Genomic DNA, 17139 nt, shown 5'->3' with positions numbered 1-17139 from the left:
ATGTAATTTTCTCCTCTTCTCAAAAGAAAATAGGGAATTTTTGCTTTGAACTTAAAAGCTCTATTTTTGTTTTATAACAGCCTTTTTGACAGCTGTGTCAGTACCATGCAAGGCTGAATGAGTTTATTCTATTAGGTACAATACCAGTAATACAATCAAACGTGAAGTTCTGTATCCAGCAATGGTATTTGACTACCTTTAAATATTTTAACTATATCTCTTCTGCCTTGGTATCTCCTTCTCAAAAAACTTTGAGAACATACATTAATTTATTATCGTCTATGCTAAAGTACTTCCAATACTTTATCCTGATCAATAAAAATACAAACTATAAATTGTAAACTAAAAAAAAAAAAAAAGTATTAATAGACCCTTCATTTTCAAAGATTGATCTAAGATTTCTTGGAGAAGTACTTTTAGGTAATAATTCTGGATTTCTTTATTCTTTCCTTTTTTTTTTTTTTTTTTTTTTTTTTTACTCTGTTTGCAGATGGAAGATGTCATAGCCCGCATGCAAGATGAGAAAAATGGGATTCCTATTCGTACAGTCAAAAGTTTTCTTTCCAAGATCCCCAGTGTCTTTTCTGGTAAGAGTCAAAGTGAATTTGATATTATTTGAAGTTCCCACCCTATTATGTAAGGGGATGCTCAAATGACAAGTATTTAACTGAGTGCTATGTGAAATACTGTGAGTGCTATTCACAGTCACTTGGTCTGAAGGAGACATTGACTGTCCTTTCAGTACTTTAATAATAGAAATTGTTGAAATAAACCATTTTTATTCAATTTATTTCTTGAAATCTTTCAAAAAGAAATAATTTAGTTGAGGTTGCCTGATAAAAATATGCTTGGTTATGAGTTTGCAAGCTATTTGATGAAGAATGCAAACCCATAGATGTGTGGGACTTACTATTCACATTTTCATCCACATTCAGGGGTGTATCGGATTGACTAAGCAGCAAATGTATCTGTGGCATAAATTCAAAGAGCTGGTGAATTGCAGACTAATTTGGATAACAGCATTCCAGTGACCTGCATCCAGGAGGTGAAATGGATAATGGAAAAAAAAAAAAAAAAGCAATCCTGGACAGGTCTCCAATATGTCGTGTATGTCAAAATATAAATCTCTGAAAACAAGGGGGTAAATATGGAACACCTCAGAATTATTCTGCGCTGTAGCTTCTTGGGTTGATGAACTAATGGTTTCGTCTTTATGGTGTGGGTGACAAATTGCCCAGAGAGGTTGTGGAGTCTCCTTCTCTAGAGATATTTTCAACCTACCTGGGCGTGATGCTGTATAACGTGTTCTGCTCTACGTGGGCATGCTTGAGCTGGACTAGATGATCTCCAGAGGTACCTTCCAACCTCAACCATTCTGTGATTCTGTGATTGCATTCAAAGCTTGTTTTACATCAAGATATGTATAATTCACAGAACAGATATTCTACAGTGTACATGACCAGCTACTTATATATTTATTTTTTTAAAGTTAGTCCAAGCAAATACTATATGTGGCGTTTTCAGTATAGGTCTGTATTAATTAAATCTGACATTAACTGCCTTCTGGGGCCGTTGTAACAGTATACTGTATGCCTGGTATGATTTTGGCCAAAAATATTTTTATAATAGATTCTAGCCCTTACAGAGTCTTGTTGAAGTACCTCATCCAGCTACTGCTTCTGAGGGTTAGTTCAATTAGGTCTTTGAACAGAGAGAACTGAAAATGTGCTATAGCAGATGGTCTTTGTAATGATGGTTCACCTCAGGCTGAGTCATCCACAATGTTATTTGCAACTAGGCTCAGCCTAGACGCAGCAAGTAGATGAATATGCGTGAGGAGCATTGTAGAAAACAGACTAATATACCATGCACCCTAGTACACAACTGGCTGAAAACAGATTTGCTAGGTTGTACTTTAAGTCCTACACTGATCACTTTTAATGGGAATTCTGCTGGAAATTGCTTTATGCAGACAAATAACATTGCAGACAATGTTATCTGTCTGCTTAAACATATATAACGCTATGGTGTAAGCTATCGTTCAAGTAACAGCTTCTCTGAGAGTGGAATAATCTATTTTTATGATGAACAATATAATATGCTTATCACCATTCACATTATTATCTTGAGTGTGAAAATCCATAGCCACACACTTTCTTTGAGCATTTTCATGCTCATTTTCTCATTGCATTCTGTATAGTGAATGTTTCTGAGAAAACGGAAGCAGGCTTTCAATTGTAGACCAATATTCCTCTATGAAATGTTCTCCCAGACTTCCGTACGCGTTATTTGTTTTGTCTGTGTCATTTTACTGATTTTTTTAGTAGCTACTAGGTCTCTTGATCATCTTGATCATCAAAAGTGTAGAACATAGACCACGATGAGAATTGAAGAAGAGACTGTGAAAAAGAAGACTCAACAATAACTGATAGCAAAATCTGAATTCAGTGAAGCACATGTGTACATCTCCTTAGAGACAGATTACATTCAGCAGTGCTAATGGATAAATTAGAGGGAGTGTTTCACATATGAGGTGATGGAAAGACCAGTGAATATAATTTTAAAGGAGCTGTTTTATTTTTATTTTGCAACACAATGCAAATAATAGGTTTTCTTGAATGCTTGGTCCAATTCATTGGAATGTCTAGCATAGAATAGATTATCTCTGTGCTTTGATGTAGTCTTTCACTAGTCACTACGTAAGCTCATAACATTAATGGGGAGTTTAGTGACAATGGGGTTATTAAAATAATTTATTTTAAGATAAGATTTGTGAGCTACTAAGGCTACTATAGGATCTTTCATAGAATCCTACTTATATTATTGGCTTGAAGAAACTAGAAGAAATTGACTGATTTCCAAGTGCACAGTTAGGATGCTGTAGGCTGGGTACCGCTCTTCTGCGTAAGTTCAGAATGAGTCCAGTATAAAATGATGGTACATGATAGAAGTTGGCAATGTAAACTAAAAGTTTGTATGGAGGTTGTTTACTCCATAAAGTATTTCGTATAGTGTTATTTAAACTTAAAACTGGTGAGCTGTACAGCTTTTCTTTTTGTTGTTGCTTTGTTTTGTTATAAAAGTGTATAAAAGAGTCAGAACTATCTCTGAACTGAACTACTGAACTAAATTGGTTGTACATCAGTCTCTTGAGGGAGGGGCTGAGTCAGCTTTCTTGATAGCCTCGAGTATATTGCTACATGTCTGGCATACTTGTCTATAGCCGGGCTTGAAGTTGACACCAAAGTTTTTTCCATGTGGTTCTTGGGGTAAAATTCTAGTTATCAATGTCTGTGGATCTAAGTAATTTTCTGCCATTAACGCTGATGACCACAGTCATGGGAACTCAATGTTCAGAAGGCACATATCTGAAACAGTACTTGATAGCTGGCTACACTACAGTAATGCAGGATGCCCTGTAATTCTACAATCTGTAGTCTCTTGTAGGTGGAGTCATAGTTATGTTATTTATCAGATATATATTGTGGCTTTGATTTGAAACTTTAAAGGCTCCAAGGAGAAAAAATAAGCAGGAGAATTTGCTCTTTCTATGTGATTATGCATTTTGATGAACAAAAGAAGTGCTTGCTGTTGTTCTCTCCATGGTTTTAAAATGTTTTGGAGGAGTGAAGAAAATAGTTTATATAGACGTCTTGCCAGTCAACAATAATAATTGCATGAAGATTGCCGTGTGCATTCTTTACTAATACTGATTAGAGCATTAGGAATAAAAAGAAGGCAATTTGCCAGGGACATGGTTCACCATTAGGCCTGGAAATGGATAAAAAAAACTTGCTTGAAATGATGAATGTAGGGAGTCTGACATATGAATCATAGGGATTAGAAGAAGCTCTAAAATATCATCTTTATTTTTACTAAGAAGAGAGAGCAAGTAAATGCCAATGTTTTGCTGTTCACTTTTGAGTAGAAAGAAGCATTCAGTTTATGGATAAAGCAGTGCAGTAGTTGAGCATTTGTTTTGGGGGTCTTTGCAGGGTGGGTGGATTGGTCAGTATTAGTACCGAAAGCTTCAAGAGCTAATCAGAATGTGGATATTTTGTTGAGATAAATACAGTGACAGATTGGTATCATATGGTTGTTATAGATCACCAGTGTGATGCTTTATAGGACTTTAAAATGGACGCTACTTGGATGTGCTTGCTGATGAATGTGATGGCGGGAAAAACTGAATAAAATCTGTGGAGAATGTGCCCATTGAGTGGGGTGTAAATGTATATAAGGGACATAGTTTAATGCTTTTGTTGAAGGAGGAGGGTGATATAAGAGAAATGTAAGTTCAATTACAGAATACACACAGAGATGATAAAAAATAGCTAAGGAAAGTATGTTCATACTAGTCGTTCCTGTCTGCTTCTGTTCTGTGGCTCAATACTTTTAGAAAGTAGTCACAGCTTCAACCAACAATGATAAGAGAAGGAGATCAGTAGAATGATGGTTTATAACATCTTAGTCAAAGGGAAAGTGAAAAGGTTCATTTACCTTTCCCAGGAAAATATAATCAATGTGAAGTCTTTTTTTTTTTTTTTCTCATTCCTAGATTTCTCATTCCTATTCCCTATAGACATTACGTTTTCTGATTTTTAGAAAGTTTATTGCCATCATATGACATTTTTATTCATCATTTTTCCTTATCTTAGAAAATGCTTTTTTCTTTTCTATCTGGGAAATTGTTAAGATAACGAGAGGTTGCATTGAGATTAGCAAATGTATTCACATAATCATTCATTTCCACTCTTTATTTTAGCATTATAGTATGCTTGGTTAAAACAAGGGATTAATGTGTTTAAGCCCTCCTCGACCCAAAAGCAAGCTGGCAGTCTCAATAGTCTGGTCAGAGGTAGTGAGCGAGACCCCAGAATAAAGCAGTGTCATGGTAGCTCATCTCACCCACAAATCATAGGTGGGTGAGCCCCAGGTATGAATCACAGGAGCTGCCTGCAGCAACAGTATTGCTTGTTATATAGAGGCAGGCAGCAAAATATGAAGTGCAGGACAGGGGGAACTGGATGACTCAGGGGACTAATAACAAGAAAGTGAGTGTTTCATCTGTCATTAGTTTTGATCTTACCCAGCTGAGTAATGAGTTGTTAGCATCTGATGACTGTTCAGTGCTGTATGTGAAATGAGTTGATAGGTTTATCCAGTTCAGTACCAAAGATTACCTAACTGAAAAGATAAAAGAGAAAACTCTGCTACTTGGATTGACAGGGAAAAAAAAAAAACAATAATAATAATAATTTAAAAAAAAATAATACAATACCTCAATCACCTGGTGTCTTTGAAGCAAAGTAATGTTGCATTATAGGTAAATACAAGGATTTGGGAATTTCCATTTTTTATATCTTTTCCAGAATAAATTAACCATGTGAGAGAAACTAGGATTCCCTTATCCTAAGCCCTTGATTTTATGATTTTATGGACGTTTTTCCCCCTTCAGTGAGTCTCCAGTGTTGGGTTGGTGAGAGGTTCCCACTTTCTTTTTCTCTCCGTTCCTTCATCACACTAATCCTTTTCCTGCACTCTCCTACGGGTATAATTTAACAGTAGAGTCATTGCTGGGTACTTTATGCTACATCAGCTCCTGGTTATTTGCAAACAGAACCTTCAGTATTAAGGCTGCAAGCTGGCTGTCTTGGTTAGGTTCAGTCTTAGTAAAAGGTTTGTTGAACAAAAGATCTCTTGTCAGTACAGGAATGACAGAAGATGGCTCATTCCCTCTTGTGCAGGTTCAGAATGGCAGATATGAGTGGGGACTTGCCATCTTTACTGTTTTACCTTTCACATCAGAACTTTTGAGAATAAAAGTTAATAATCCTCTATCCCCAAACAAGTAGTTGGTTTGAAGTTAAAACACCAGTCATTCTTGTGTGTTGTTTCCATTCATCATTTTGTCAAAGTTACTGATTTGCATTCAAATATTCATAGTCTTTGTGGAGTTGATATGTTTCAGAAGGATTGTTCTCATTCATTTATAGGTTTGTTCTCTTGTTCATTGAATCTTGTTCATGATTTTTAGCAGAAAAAGTAGTAATAGAACAGCTTGACTCAGTGGTGGCATAAGATTGGACATAGAGTCATTTCAGAGTATTGAGATAATTAACTGATGAATGAGTGGTGTTTCCATTTCAGAAAACCTTTACCATTTCAGAAAACCAAAACACATATATGAGTGCTGTCTACATAGCTTCACCTCACAGTTCCTGTTTGTTTGCCTGTCTGTCTTGGTCACATCACTGGGACTGTAAATGGTGATGTGGCACACCGGGGTAGGCTCTGATCAAAAAAAAAGAGCTGAATGCTTGTATTCGCTTTGAATGAGAAGTGAATGAAAGAAGTGAAGAACTGCTTCCAATAACCTTAATGATCAATGATGATTTTGCTCCCTGTTTTCATTTTAAACAAGGCATGTGTTAATATCAATGATAAATCACTGTCAGATTTCAAACCTTTTCAATATGAGAAACTATGTTCATTGGTTATTCTAAACAGAACGGATTCTTATTGGTTATTGTTCCCTCCTAACCAAGAAAAAAAAGTACTCATGTTTACATTTCTATTCGGTGGTGATTGCCATTGCGAGCATTAGTGAAAAGCTGAAAATATAGTAATGGAAGTCTGAAGCAATTTTGCAAAATTGTTCTAGGAAACTGAAATATACTGAAAAGTCTTTTAAAGTAATCTGTGTGCAAAACAGTCATCATAAATGTCGGTTCCCTTGAAGTCAGTAAATATGAAAAGTTTATTTTCATAAATATTTGCAAAATAAATAGGTCCAAAACTCATGCATTTATGGGCAAAAAATCTTAATAATTGTTCTTTTATTGTGAGATGTGACATCACTGGGAACATTCATCTTTTATTTGTTGTTTGTCCACATGAAGTGCACAGTTTGAATTAGATGATCCCCTGCTTCCCAAATGCTGTATAAAGCCTTACAGCTCAGCATGCTTCTAGAAAAATAGCTCTGGGGCTTGTTGATCATAGATAAAAATTTGTTCCTAACTTTTCCTACTATGTTGTTTGGTCATGAAAATTATTCCTTTCCTTTCTTGCACCTTTTTCTTCCTAGCCTCCTTACATGTAAAAGTTTGTCCTTTTTTTTTTTTTTTTTTTTTTTTTTTTTTTTTTTTTTTTTGTGGAATGGGATTGCATCTTTGAAGTCAGAGTACTTCTGAGAGGAGTGTGAGAAGACTTCATTATGGCCAAAAATTTACCTACTTTTCTATCTCTTGACATCCAGTTTCTGTATGCTGGTAACGTTCATGGAAATTGTGCCCAGAAAATGTCCCCTCATCCCCCACCCCTCGCACGTACACATGAGCATATATAGCATGCATATGTCTACCATATGTATTTGCCCATGGAAGTGGTGCATCATATATGAGCTTAAAAACAAACTTTTAAGCTAGTAGAAGAAGCATCTATAGAAGTGATTATATTTTTTCTTCATGGATAACTCTTCGAAATCTCTTAGAAAGAAGTACTATTGATGTTGCATGGCAATGATTATAGTTAGGGAAATAAAGATCAGGGAGAGTTTCCAGGCACCTGTATTTGAAGTAATTGTTTTAAATAGTAAGCGAACCAAAGTATACTAGTTGTCAGTGTATGAGGTACTTCCATGACAACAAAGTTGTTAGCTTAAATCACACTGGAATTTTTTCACAAAGCAATTTTGGTGTACACAGAAAAGAAGTATTTTCTATAAGGAAGTGCTGATGCTGTGTTTGCTGTCACTGATTTCTCAGACAGGAGGGAAAGTTGTTGCTTATGTTAAGAATGAGGAGAGGAAGAGTGTAGCTGCAGACAAATGAAGTCCCAGCATGAACTTGAACGTTACTAGTGGTTTTACCAGAATATGAATTTGGTTACAGGATGCACTTGATAAATATTCTCTGGAAACTATCCCAGAAATGCACATCCACTTAGAGAAAAACAGAATAAAAACCTAGTCTGATTCTTTTAAGGTCAGAAGTCTCAAGTTTGAGAACTATCCATTGTCCTGCCAAAAAACAAAGCTTTGCGGTAGCGCTTAGGGTTTGTAACTGTGATTTCATATGGTTCTAATGTAACCCTAAAGCTAGAAGTACATTAATAATTTTGGGTCTTGAATATGTGGTCAATTAGAGTTGAGCAGAACAGTTACAAAGAACATCTATGTAAAAGCATGTAGTTACTTAGGTACTGTAATGGGTTTATAAATAGTTTCAATATATATTAATACAATTATATGAGGGAGTACACTGAAAAACATCCAAATTTGTAATTTATGTAGATAAATTATGTTATTTATGTACTTTGTTGTCTGATAGCATGTTTTTGGTTGACTGGTGTATATTTATTATGTGCCTATAGGAAGCAACATAGGCGTTTGATATGTATTGCTTCTACAGATACAATTAATACATTCTTTAAAGGTATCCTGCTAGTTGTAATACAGTGTTAACATATGCTTTTGTTAAGTACTCGTCCTCTTTTCTTTTTAAGATTATACGAATGTATCTGGGGTAATTTTTCTCTATTGCTCTTAAATGACATCTATCATTGACTTATTTTATGACTTCACAAGATACATAATTTATTTCTGCTTCAGTCTTTCCATTTTAATACAGGAAATTGTATCTTACTATCTTTATGTCTACCATTTTCAAGTGATTTGGAACTGCATGCAAAGAGAAAGTGGTGCTACATTTGTGCACTTCAAGCTGCCATTTCTACAGCCAGATAAATATATATTTGGCAAGTAGTTATAAAATCAAACTACTTAGAATTCCCTGTAGAATATGTCCCTTAAGCAAGAAATCACATTATCAGAGTTTACAATGTGACCTGTGATTTAGCTCCTACTACTGTTTTCAGCCATGAGGAAGAGGACTGTCATTGCGGTTGCATCAGAAGAGTGCAGACTTGTCTTTTCCAAAGGGCAGCAAGGAATAAATTTTAATAGTTGTAATTTTTAGTATCTCTGTATCATTGCTGAAACCAAAAGATGTCCACAAACTAGTTTTGCATGGTGCTGTTATCATGTGCACTCTGTCATAACAGATGTCACCATAACGTTAGCATTTTTTTGTTAGCAGCATGTCAATTGATGACCCCCATATCATTGCAAGTAAGCTGCTCCAAGTCTAACTTTGTTTTACTGGTAGCTCTTGTGCATCTGGATTGTTTGGACTGAAACTAAAATCAAATCTGGACTGCAAATTGATTTATTTTTAGGTTTTAATTTATTATTACTATTATCTAATATAAATAAAATTTCACAACTGAGCTAAAAATAAAACCTTTCTTTTTGGAAAACATTGAAAGTTGAACACTTAAAGAATTTTAGCTTCAAGAAACTGGTGTTCTCACCCCTTTGGCACTGAAAAACTCTTGCAAATTCCAGTATTATTTCCTATCGGCTATGTTTGTGACAAAAGGTAAGATACATGAAATTAGAGTCACCCACACAGGAAATAAAGGTAGTTCCATGCAACTTAGTATGATTGGCAATCTGTCACTATGAAAATAAATGGACGGTAGGTATTAATTTGTATTCACAAATTATTAAAAAAAAAAAAAAAAGAATAATAAGATCATGAACAATTTGTTAGTAGGAAATAAGAGCTTCCAAATGTGTGATGAGTGTTTCTTACAGCACTGCAAGCAAAGCCCATTATAGGAAGTTCCCCAGCTTCACAATAAAGGTCAGAATTTGAATTTATTGTTTAAAAATCTGTTTTCTAGTTGTTGCAGTTGGAGAGTGACCCTTGGTGTTGAAAAAGAGTGCGTAAGCAGGCAGGAATTGCTCTGTTTTCCATGATCACAGCCCCACAGATAGAGCAGTCCTGAGACCTGAGGATGCTGGCAGCTTTGAAGGCACAAAGCCCAGTGTTCCTGCTGTGTGGCTTGCCATTTTGCTTCCCACACAGCATTTGACTGTTTTTGCCATTTCTCGGAGCAGGAAGATCTCAGTGGGAATGATCTTGGTGTTCTCATTTCCCTGTTAGGGAAGATCACTGCAGTACATGCAGCTTCCCTGCTACGTTCCATGGACCGAGACAGTAGACTGCATTATGAAATGGGCAGAGCTGTTGTAGTGGGTACCTGGGAAGTCAGAAGGTGCAGGCTGGTGAGTTTACCGTTTGAGGAATGGAGCAGCAGCCCAGGATTCTTCCAGGCAGAAAGTCCTTCCTTACAGTCCTCCCTTACTGGCAGGAAGGAGGACACAGACATCGCCAGAACTTGGACAGGGGAGTCAAACTCCAGTGGAAAAAAAAAAAAGTGTGTGTGAGTGAGAGAGAGAATCAAGGGGAAGAGAAAATAAGTATTAATTCTCACCCATCCCCACCACATTTCATAGCATAATTTAATTTATGATGCCTGGTGGTGTTTGAGTGTAGAAGCAGGCAAGTGAGACTGATGGGTATTTGATGAGTGTCTCACTGTTAGAATCATATAATATCAGAAGAATTTGAGCTGAGAATTTGTTATCATATGAAAAACACCAGTTATGGAGTGTTTGCAACAGACAATTCAAACACCTCAGACCTTCCAGAAATATTTTGAAGGATGTTAAAAAAAAAAAAAAAAAGGTGCTTTGGGAAAAAACAAAACAAACAAACAAACAAAAAACCACACAACACCATGCTCTTAAAAGTGTGATACATATTTTTACTTGTCAAAGGAAAGGTCTGTAATCTTTTGTACTACAACAGCTATATGTGTAGTTTTCATGCACAAATCACCAGCAAGGCATGTGAATTTCGGGTATTTGAATATACCTGCTTGGATTTCAATTTAGCCATCAATGCATGCAAATACTCCTTTTATGGATTAAATTGTGGTATACTGCATGGGAATTAGCCATTTAAAACTGCTACACAGCTTTCTAACTTGGGGTCAGAATATATAGCAAGCTTGTGGAAAATACTGAGAAGAGTTGTGCAGTATTTAGAAGTGTTAGATCATTTTGTTGCATTTTTTCTTTCTCTGAAGACCCAAATACCAAATTAACATGTTCATGTGGGGTTCTTATGGATGTCAGCACCCCAGGTGCTTTTCTGATGCCAGAATTTTTGCCATTTAACCTTTTTATATCAAATGTGGGATAACTAAAATGTGGAAATACTTTACAGACCTGTAGACCTCTATAGTGTTTACATTTTTGTTAAGACTATCTTAATGTATGTTGCAGGCTTACTTATTATGGGAGGAAAGGTTTACAGATCTTAAACAAAATAAGTATGCAATAAAATGCCCAGTTGTTGCCCAAACTCCTTCACTTATTTTTAGAGCAGGAAATATTGTATGAATAAAGAAAAGACACTGGACCAAACCTCCCTATTAATGGTTTGTTTATATAAATTCCACCTTTGTTTTTTCTTCCCACCTATTTATCCTCTAATCCTTTTTCTAACTGCTTTCATAAGTAACAATTTCAAACTGAGTTCTCCTTGCTTCCATACTCCTCAGTGAAAAAACATCTCCCTCTGTTCTCTATTCACTTGTTTCCTGGGTTAGTAGTATTCTTGTGTTCCTACTATCTGAATTCTAGAAGTGGGTGTTTTTAAACAATTTTATCAATTCTTTCATACTTATAAAGGCATCTATTCAATAGAACAGATCAGAATTATGTTTTAATGAAAGGTGGAGGTGGAGTGACTCATCTCTTGTTTTTTTGCCTGGGGTCAAATGCTGTTTTGCAGAAATACACTTGCATGTTACCTACATTTTTTTCACTGTTGATAGATCATGTAAAAAATTACCATAAGTTCTCAATTGGCAAGCCACAAAGACATAGTTGCAATGATCAATATTTGCAGATGGACACTAGCTGCTCTGCTTGTGCTCTGGGCTGGTTGCTCTGAGCTGGAAGTAGGTAGAAAATATGATTGTGCTACAAATGACATCACATTAATTGAGCTGGATTTGGGAATCTAATCTTGATTTTGTCATGCTTACATGGAAGCTACTGGCAGGCATGATGTCCTCAAACCCTGGACTACTTAAAGGCCAGTGATTGAGGTTAATATTCCAGAAAATGCCTGAAAATTTGGTCATAGCAACAAATTGCTCTTCGAGCACATTTGTTGAAAGTAAGTAGGAGAATGCAGCTTGTCTCACTTTTTTTTTTAATCTCTTTTATCTGTTAAAAATATACTTTGTGTAAAAACAAAACAAAACAAAAATACAACAAACAAACAAAACCCCACCAAGATGGATGTCCATTACTCTCCATGTTTTGGTCATAACTCTTTCAACTGGGCTGTTGTGCAAAGGACAATGAGCACAGCTTCAGCAAGCAGAAGTGGTATGCTGTTGGAATACTGAGCAGGGACCCTTCAGCAGCTGTTGTCATGTGCTCTGTCAGATCATCATGAAGGCAACGAATGCATGAGTTTGATGGTACATATTGCTAAATTTCATATGACATAGCTGAGATTTAGCATACTGTTCAGAAAATACTTCTGCAATGGGTTAAGTGAGTTCTATAAACTAATCCTTATTATTAAAACTTTCCTTTTAGAGAGGATGTGCTGTGTTTAATTCAGCCAGTCACATAATTGCTTTTGGATTTAGTCTGATATAACTATCCCTTTTTGATGATGCTTAAGACTGTTACTTCTAATTGTCAATGATGGTATGTAAAATAGAAATAAAAAATTTAAAAAGCATCTGAAGAACTTTACACAGAGACATTATTATTAAATTGAAATTGTATATTAGGCAGAAAAAAAAACTATACAACAGTTGATGAGCAATGAAATACATGTTATTGTAGCAGGCTAAAAGCTAGAAGTATCCTATTTTAGAGAAATACAAAAGCTGAGAATGAAGTGAACATTGAATAGATTTTAAATGTATTTTAGTAGAGCCAGGATAGATTGATAAGAGTAATTAATTTAAACTAGCATGGCAACTGGAAAGCACCAACCAAGAAACAGAAGACCACTTGCATTTTAGGAAAGGGAAGGGCCTCATGAGCTCTCAGTTACAAGGAAGGACTGTAACAGATTCCTGAACAAGAAGTGAGTTGGGAAGATGGAAGGCAGAATTAAAACTTTTTAACGAGGGAAAGAAAAGCATTGCTAGGCATTACCAGTGTAAAGGCTCCAAACTGCTTAAAGATACTAATTTTTTTTGATCAAAGGCATTACATGTGTTTAAAAACAAAATCTGTTTGGGAACAGTATTTATTAATTGATTAATCAAAACCTTCCTCAGAGAGCATAGATTATTTAATATAGAATGAGAAATGGCTTCTATGGGAGAAGCAAAATTTTGTAGGGAAAGTGCACCTTAATTCCTCAGTGATGTGAGTTTTGAAGGGCTTTGATATTACAGATTAGACCTTGAATTATGGTCATCCAGGAGAAGGTACGCATTTAAACATTATTTGTGTTCATCCTCTGCATTGATCTCATTGATCTTAACTAGACTGTAGGAATGATCCATATCCTCACGTGGCTTTGGAAAACAATCCAAGGCATACATACTGTTATCCATTTACACACATGCATGTGTTTTAAAACATAATATTCTAAACAATTTCAGCCAAAAAGTCACTGGTTGTCAACTGAAAAAGCTTGAAAAGGGAAATTTCCTTACTATTTTTTTTTAAAGTAGGACAAAAATCAAAATAAATATTTAAGTGAGAGAGTGAAATAGCAACTTAGTCCTATATATGTTAGATCTATTTCAAGTAAAATGATAATTGTTATTCTGAGAAGTGGGCCCCCAGTTTAAGGGTTTTGTGCCAAATACTCTTGGATCCTTTGTTCTAAAAGGTGAGATAAAATCTGTAATTCAGTGGCTGTGGAATGTTTTAGCATACCTGTGGAGCCTGGCTATTTAGCCCACACTGTCAAACTCAGACATCAATACTTGCTGGTCTCCGTGTTCAGTTTATTACTAGTCAAGCCAAGATAGAAACTGCCTGTACTATTTGTACTCAAGAATGGACTCCTGATGAGGAGGTAGATGTAGTGAAAGATGTGGAAGGACTAGGAGGAAGATGAGTGTGAAGCTGACTTTCCTGTTAATCATGACTCTTGAATTAACCTGAAACTGTGCTCAGGTTTTTACTCATGTCTCTTCTCTACAATGGTGCTTGATTTACAGCAAGATTGAATAACAAGCTGATGAGCAAAAGTGCAGAGAAAAAGTTAAGTTCTGCACAGTTAAACAGACCTCCTCATCTTCCTTTTCTTCATGCTGTACTCTGCACCCACAAATATTAAGGTGCTTTGTCACAAAGATCAGCAACAAAACTGTTCACATGCCTTGCTAGAATTTTGCCCAGGCTACATTTTCATTGGCGTTTTATTGACATCCTGTCTATTGAAGCCCAAATTTTAAAGTTATCTATCCAACGTTTGGAAAGGGAGAGTTAGAAAGAGGGAGTCAAGAGAGATAACCTGTTCATGAATAATAATTTACAATCTTAATAGGATATTGGTTTGTTTTAAAAACTAAAGTGTCATTTTGGGCTTATTAAGGGAACCACTGAACTTAAATGGATTTTTTTGTAGTAATCTGTCCATCATAAAAAATAATAGAAAGAAAAAGGGGAAATGCACAGATCACAAACAAGAAAACAGGCAGGATATGTAGCAAAAAGAAAAATAGAATATATTAGTTGTTATATTTGCAGGAGATGTCCTCAGTCAGCTGAAACTGCTCAAATCAACATATCTGTCAAATAAAAAGTAGATTATAGCCTTGTATCTTGGATGTAATAAAGATTTGGATCAATATTAGAAACATGTTGGAACTATCTTTTCTATTATTTTGGGAAGTCAAAACATTCTTTGTGCTGAGAATATTTAAAGATAAAAAATGTTTTTGATGTCTAGTAAGTTTTGACTTGGAACGAAAGAACCAGAAACAGAGAAATGCTAAATAAATTGTATTTTTTTTTTGTCTTTTCCTCAACTGGGCATGGGTAGTTTGAGTCTGAAATTAAGTATTTTTACTGGACATTATTGTTTCCACTTTTTCTCTGACTAGATGCAACCCTAGTTTTCCTCCTGTGAAACAAACACAATTATGGTGCAAACAGAAGGAATAGATTCATTCGAAAGATAAGTATACACACAAATTTTAAATACCTTTCACATGAAGAAAAGCTGTGGTGAAACCAGTACAGATTTAACTAGGTATTTTTTTACCTAGAATCTAATGAAAGCACTCCACTAAATATATGCCTCAGCACTGATGTATGAAGTATGTGTGTCAGCATTGTCGGAAATCTGCTTTTATGATTGCCAGTAAATTGCTTGAAAATATTAATTGATTAAAAAGTGAGACAGCACCCAACAAGGTGAGAGAAAGCCCAGAAGAAAGTCTCTCAACCCTGTCAACAGGTCAGGCTGTGCAGAAGGAGGCAGGCACACTGCATGTTCTCCTGCTGCGGCTGGGGGCTGGCAAACGGGTACTATGTGGAGTGGCCACCTGCTGAAGTGCAGAGCACAGGATCCACAAACTACTTTCATCCAACACTGGACTGTGTGCACTCATATCAAAGACAGAGCCTACGCTGTGGCTGTGTCAGAGACTTCATTAATTGTGTCTAGAATCTGATGAAATGTCGATGCACCCATTAGGATCTGGGATTTCGCCTTGGGTTTCCAAAGGCCTTTTCCCTTTATCTGCCAGGCTCTTCTCTGCGGTTTCCAGCTGAGGAGTTTATTAAGTGTTGAGTTTAGCATCAAAGGGCACAAACTGTCCTTTAATAACCATACATAACTGCAAAATAAAGAAGCCAAGAAGCATTTTTTTTTTTTTTCCAAAACAGTTTCTGTGTGATACATCAGACCGAATGTATATAGCTTTTTGAAAAATGTGGTGGGGATTAAAGTACACAGAAGGAGTAGGCAATCACATACATGTTATATTTTTTTCGTGATCTTTATATCTGGCAGATGCTTAGGGTAATATATGTTTATGGCACAACACAGAGAAGTTATCTCTTTTCATTACTCAAGCATTCAGTTTATATTCTCCTTCACCAGTTTAAGAAACGGTACAAAAGCATGGCAAAACAGTGCAATGCCAGTAACTTTTGTGCAAAGTAGAATCCAAATTTTAGAGATTAGGACTGTATCTGAAAACAGATTTAAAAATGACCCTGGAAAATGAGGACTGGTTGATGTAAACTCTGGTTCTATTTCTTCCTAGCAAAGGCTCTGTTTTGAATCAAAATGAGTCAAACATTAAGACTCAAAATGTTGCCTTAAAAAAACAAAGAAGCAAATACAAATCCAGGAACATACATTTTAAAAAGAGTGATACAATTAAGCAGTAAGACACAAGAAAATGTGTCAGTGTGAGATAATATATAGCTCAAGGGCATTGTTACCTAGGAAGCAAGTTATCTTGCAATACCAAAACCTTTGGACAGTCTTATTGTGGTTAATAAAATGGCAACCTGCATACAGAAAAGGAGGAAGAATTAGCTATATGATGCAGCTACAAGCAGTCCCTAGCTGAAGCATTTAAGGCAGTACCTCTTAACTGCAAAGGACTAAATTTCTAAGAAGAAAATGAGTTATAGAAGGGCAGAACTTAAAATGAATGCTGTATAATATCAATATTTATTAACTTGCAACATGTGTTAATCCTGGAAGGGTAGGTAAAAAGTTTTTAAGGAAAATGCCTTTTATGTTGCCTTAGCAGGCAATGGTATTCAGTGATATATATAAATGTATATAGGCTGTAATGACAAATATCATTGCTTCATGCTTTGTAGTGCAAATGCAGTGCAAAATTTACTTGCAAATGCTTTCAAGCTACTATTTAAAAGGAAGAAAGCCTAACAACCCCCTTAAAATCTCTTTCCTTTAAGGAAGACATAGGCTAAGACATGATGGATTAAAACCAAACAGAATGCTAAGATTAAAAAATGCACCAAAACCAAAACATTTATCTTATGCCCAGACACCAATGCAAATGATATGAAGGGATTTATATGAAAGAAAATCAAGAAAAAGCCTGATATGCTTAGAAGACCTGCATGAATTCAGCATGCTAAACACTGACCTTTATCTGTATATTTCCCATGTCTTTCATGGCTTTTATAAATGAGTAGACTGAGACTGATTCATTATTAAAGGAATATTTGAGATAGTAAGT

At 35.7% G+C, this 17139-nt stretch overlaps 1 protein-coding gene across 7 annotated transcripts in view; it reads left to right on the top strand.

The window, feature by feature from the left end:
* Window positions 1–17139, top strand: part of RGS7 (regulator of G protein signaling 7) — a 260078-nt gene that overhangs the window by 110686 nt on the left and 132253 nt on the right. For all 7 annotated transcript variants that reach the window (XM_040552619.1, XM_040552614.1, XM_040552616.1 and 4 more), the window contains one exon: window positions 491–587. In XM_040552619.1, coding sequence (XP_040408553.1) covers window positions 491–587 — 97 coding nt within the window. The remainder of the gene's footprint in view (window positions 1–490; window positions 588–17139) is intronic.

Source organism: Cygnus olor, chromosome 3, assembly GCF_009769625.2.
Source record: "Cygnus olor isolate bCygOlo1 chromosome 3, bCygOlo1.pri.v2, whole genome shotgun sequence".
Taxonomy (NCBI): domain Eukaryota; kingdom Metazoa; phylum Chordata; class Aves; order Anseriformes; family Anatidae; genus Cygnus; species Cygnus olor.
The sequence above is the reverse complement of the archived record's forward strand: the minus strand, read 5'-3'. Positions and strand labels throughout refer to the sequence as shown.